The 5,312-nt window shown below is 41.8% G+C and overlaps 1 protein-coding gene across 1 annotated transcript; it reads left to right on the top strand.

Moving 5' to 3' along the window:
- The first annotated feature begins 856 nt into the window (after positions 1-856).
- On the top strand, positions 857-4,603 carry LOC131302655 (uncharacterized). Its single transcript, XM_058329400.1, has 2 exons — positions 857-1,760; positions 2,983-4,603. Exons 1-2 carry the CDS (start codon positions 1,231-1,233, stop codon positions 4,451-4,453), a joined length of 2,001 nt encoding a protein of 666 aa, XP_058185383.1. The 5' UTR covers positions 857-1,230; the 3' UTR covers positions 4,454-4,603.
- Positions 4,604-5,312: the final 709 nt, after the last annotated feature.

Raw genomic sequence — 5,312 nt, 5'->3', positions numbered from 1 at the left:
ATTTTCTCGTCTTATCTTGCACTGTTGAAGTTTATCTCATACTCCGTATTAGTTAATTATTTCCTTTAAAACTAATATATATAAACGTTGCCAGTTTCTTCACTTATTGTTAATTATTTATGAGTTAGTAGATGTTTTTACATGATATTAGAGTTAAGGTTCGGAAAATTTATTCCCCCTTATTCGTTCTATAAATGTACTGTTATTTGTTTTGTGTGATCCACATAGTTTTTATTTGGAAAATTCTAAAAATTAAGTTGACAATAATAAGTGTGTGAATGTGTATTAAGAATGTAAAAAAATACAAAAATACATATTTTTTTTTATATTCTAAAATGTTTATCGTAAACGTAATGAACTGATAATAACAATATCGTTTTTATTTATTTTTTGGATCGTGTGATCCGTCAGTTTGTTTAGCTTAGAACAGGTCTGAGAGCGAAGCGAAGGATGCACTGAAAATGTGGTTAATGAATGATGAGTGTACAAGCAAATACAGGTCCAAAAATATTTCTTGATTGATGGTCCTAGTGGTGGGTCAGGGCCCATGCCAGATTCTCTGCATTGGTGGTTAATCTGTTACTCCCACTCCTATATATACTAGAGAGGAAAAGTTTTCAGAACAGAGCGAGCATCATGTGGTGTTCGTTCAATACATTCGAGCTGTTTATTGTGTTTTTGAACGGTTCGAATTTGGAGAGAGAAAATAAAAAGAGAAAGTGTTGGAGTGAGAGAAAAGAAAGTGTTTTAATCCGAACCGTTTAAAAGTGTATTGAATGGCTCGGATATACCGAGCGAATATACGGCACCGAAAAATTTCTCTATATAGAGGAGTATTATACACTCCTGCACATTTGCCACCCGTAAAGAAAGAAAACAAAAAAGGTCAAAAAACCAAACCAGAATCATTTGCTTGGAGGACGAAGAAGAAAGGTTGCATACAGAAGAGAAGAGAAACCTCAGTTTTGACCTCGTAAAACCCGTCCTTTCTGTATTCCAGTCTCTACTCAATGTGAACTCCATAGAAAATCAAACCCCACCAAAAAAAAACCCACCAGATCCATCTCTCTCTTCCAATAATAAACCAACCCACCCCACAACAGTCAGATCATCCATAACCCACCAAAACCCACTTCAATTTCCTCAAATTAAGAAACACCCACCACCCATAATCTCTCCAATTGGGTCCTAACCGACCGATCTGATCTAACTCAGGCGGTGGCGGTAACGATGGCGGACATAGTGAAACAGATCTTAGCGAAACCCATCCAACTAGCCGACCATGTAGTCAAGTCCGCCGACGAGGCCAGCTTCTTCAAGTCCGACTGCACCGAGCTCAAGTTCAAGGCCGAGAAGCTCGCCGCGCTGCTCCGCCAGGCCGCACGCGCCAGCAACGAACTCTACGAGCGCCCCACGCGCCGGATCATCGAAGACACAGAACAAGTACTCGACAAGGCCCACGGGCTGGTCCAGAAGTGCAGGGCCCACGGGCTCGTGAAGCGGGTGTTCACGATCATACCGGCGGCGGCGTTCAGGAAGATGTCGGCCCAGCTGGAGAACTCGATCGGGGACGTGTCGTGGCTACTGCGCGTGTCGGCCAGTGATGGCGGCGATGAGTACTTGGGGCTGCCGCCGATCGCGGCGAACGAGCCGATTCTCTGCCTCATTTGGGAGCAGATCGCAATTTTGTCTACCGGGAAGCTTGAGGATCGGGCCGACGCCGCAGCCTCACTCGTATCGCTCGCGCGCGACAATGAGAGGTATGTTAGATGCAGAAAGTCTACGAACACAACTTCCGAACACAACTAGGTTCCGATCCGTCCGATGGTTCCGAGCCGTCCGATGGATATGAGCTCATGGATCCGGACGCAGTTGTGTGCGGAATTGTACTTTTTTGTTGTGTTCCATTTGCAAATTATACGGACACGTTTTAATTGTCTTTTTCAATTCGAAACACATTAACTAGTTCGGTTGATAATTTTCATAACTTTTTTTTTATCCTTCAAATATCAAAACTATTTTATTGGAAATTTTTTGGCTAAATATGGTTTTGGTTTCGAAACCTATTTTTTGTAAGGAAAATGAATAAGCTATAAAGATGGCTGAGTGTTTACATGTTTTCACTAAAATTTCGTGAAAAGCATTTTGCTAATCCTAATTTCAAAGGGAATTAATAATGTTTTTGTTGATGTCAAAACTCCAATGCATAAAAATCTTGTACATTGCATATGGTATAAGTCATTTCGTGCACTAGAGTTTTGGCACCAACAAAAACAGTTTTGGTATTATCATTTTCCATTTCAAAAATGATAACAGATAGGCTGAAGCAATGTGTATCTGTTTTTTTTCTTTTTTTGTGTGTTACTTGGGTAAGGTACGATCAATGTGTGCCTGTTTTTTTTTCTTTTTTTTGTGTGTGTGTTACTTGGGTAAGGTACGATGAACTAGCCATGTTTTATTTTTTATCGGCAAAAAGAAATTTATTAACTAGCCATGTTGCTAACGCGGTTGATCGATTGGGAGCATGAGCAACCCCTCCAAGCTCGCAGATTTGGCTTCCCCCAGCAGGAAAAATAATTCTTGCGCTACTGAAAATTTGTCCGATGTTAATTTTGGAGCCCGAGATTAGTCAAGCGCGCGTACTGGCCAGACACACAGTAAAAAAAAAAACTAGCCAAAAACGGGAGGGTGGGATCTATTTTCCTGCTAGTTTGGTACATAAAGTGGGTAGTTTTATCAAGGATTTTGGTGGCTGTTAATTAAGGTGCGTGTAAGGTGGCCTGAACGCCTGAGTTATTGAAAAGAAGAAGAAGAAGAAAGATTTTGGTGGCTCGATCATTTCAATAAATCTGTCTAAAGGACTTCTTTGTTCCTAAAAGTAGACATTGTCAATTGATGGAATTAGTATTGTCTAATTCTTTCTCTTAATTATGAACTCACTCCTTAATGTTAAAGAATTCATGCGATCGCCCTCCGGTGTAGGTATGGGAAGCTGATTATCGAAGAAGGCGGAGTTGCGCCGCTACTGAGGCTAGTGAAAGAAGGCAAAGTAGAAGGTCAAGAGAATGCAGCTCGAGCTATTGGGCTTCTGGGCCACGACCGAGAAAGTGTTGAACAGATGATTCAAGCGGGCGTGTGCCAAGTGTTTTCGAAAATCCTCAAAGATGGTCCAATGAAAGTTCAGGCCGTTGTAGCCTGGGCAGTCTCAGAACTCGCAGCCCATCACTTCCCTTGCCAAGACCTCTTTGCCCAACACAACATAATCCGGTTACTTGTTAGCCACCTCGCTTTCGAAACCATTCAAGAACACAGCAAGTATTCCGTCACCAGCAAATCACTCCATGCCATTGTGGTTGCAACCAACAAATCTCCAAATGGTTATTCAAATGGTTATTCAGATGGTTATTCGAATGGTTATTCTAATGGGTCACACAACCTCAGCAAGCCAAGTTTGAATGGGAACACCGAGGTGGATGATCCAATGAGTCACGGTAAAACCCAACATCCGTTGGGTAATAAAGAAACTCATCAGATGCACAAAGTGGTTTCCACCACAATGGCTGTCAACAACCAGTCTAAGTTGCAACAGAGTAATGGCGTAAATCCAACCAATCAAGCCAAACATGTGAGAACCAACAGTAGTCATTCGCTTTCTGGGGCTATAACAAAAGGAAGAGAAAATGAGGATCCGGAAACAAAAGCCTACATGAAAGCAATGGCAGCAAGAGCCCTATGGCACCTAGCAAAAGGGAACTCACCCATTTGCCGAAGCATAACTGAATCAAGAGCCCTTTTGTGCTTTGCAGTACTACTGGAAAAAGGACCTGATGATGTGAAGTACAACTCTGCCATGGCCTTGATGGAGATCACTGCAGTGGCTGAGAAAGATCCGGATTTAAGGAGATCGGCATTCAAGCCCAATTCACCCGCTTGCAAGTCAGTTGTGGATCAAGTACTGAATATCATCGAAAAGGCCGATTCTCATTCGGAACTTCTTATACCATGTATGAAGTCCGTTGGTAGTCTGGCTAGGACTTTTCGGGCAACTGAGACGAGGATGATCAGCCCATTAGTGAGACTTCTAGATGAGAGAGAAGCAGAGGTTTCTAGGGAAGCTTGCATTGCCTTGACAAAATTTGCCTGTAATGAGAACTATCTCCACCTTGATCACTGCAAGGCTATTATAGATGCCGGTGGAGCAAAGCACTTAATTCAGCTAGCTTATTTTGGAGAGCAAATTGTGCAGAGTCCTTCGGTGACTCTGCTTTGTTACATTGCAATGAATGTTCCAGATAGTGAACAATTAGCCGAAGCCAAGGTGCTTACTGTGCTTGAATGGGCATCGAAGCAACCTCTATTGGCACAAGATGGAGCTATTGAGGCATTGCTGCAAGAGGCCAAATGCAGGTTAGAGCTTTATCAGTCCAGAGGAGATTCGAGGCGATTCCCTTGATTCAATCAACCTTTCAAATTGCATGTTGTTAGGTGAACTTTTTGTTTGCCATTTTTTTTCCTTTTCCTTTGTTTTTATTCCCATTGAGTGTACATACAATTTGTTCTATGCATTTTTTTAGAGGTTATAACATGTTCCTTTTTCTGGTAATCTCAAGCAAATTGCAATCTGCTGGCTCAAAGGTTTGGATTTTCCGTCTTGCGCATTAGGAGTAGGGGTGGAGTGGAGATAATTTGGTTTTGGATTCTGTGGGAAAATGGTTGCCATGTGAAATTGTTGAAGTTGAAACAAGAGAAAATGTTGACCTTGAGATAGGCCAGCTTCCATTTGGTGGAGCTAGTATTTGTCAAACCCTCTCACAAGAACCTCTGCTAAGCTGAAATAAAGAAAAATATTACTTCAAAGTGTTGGCTGTCAAAATCAGAAGACCCGGTTTCATGTTAGTATTTTTCTACCATGATAATGAAATGTGTGCGTGTGCGCGCGTGCGTGTGCGCGCGCGCATGTGTGAGAGAGAGAGAGAGAGAGAGAGAGTGAATTGACTCTAAGAGATAAACGTACGCAAAATTGATATGCAGATCTGGTTATACTAATCGAGCAACCGGAATTTCGTATCTGGCATCTACTATAGTTTGATTAATTCACAAGGAATGAGAAGAGAATAAGCCATATGACCAAAACAAGGTTCACAACTACATACAATTCTCCCATAATGTTTTCAAATCAAGTCACCAAAGCTGAGCTACAAGCAACAGTTCTTGGCACTGTATACCTTTAACTTCTGTCCCTCCAACAACAGATCAACAGCATGTTCTTTTCTGCTCAATAAAAGAGCTGCGACTTCCAATAATGGAGGAAC

This window comes from Rhododendron vialii, chromosome 10a, assembly GCF_030253575.1.
Source record: "Rhododendron vialii isolate Sample 1 chromosome 10a, ASM3025357v1".
NCBI lineage: Eukaryota > Viridiplantae > Streptophyta > Magnoliopsida > Ericales > Ericaceae > Rhododendron > Rhododendron vialii.
The sequence above is the reverse complement of the archived record's forward strand: the minus strand, read 5'-3'. Positions and strand labels throughout refer to the sequence as shown.

Coding starts and splice junctions, on each gene's coding strand:
- LOC131302655 (XM_058329400.1), top strand. CDS start 1,231: ATGGCGGACATAGTGAAACAGATCTTAGCGAAACCCATCCAACTAGCC. Junction 1,761..2,982: donor CTCGCGCGCGACAATGAGAG/GTATGTTAGATG, acceptor CCTCCGGTGTAG/GTATGGGAAGCTGATTATCG.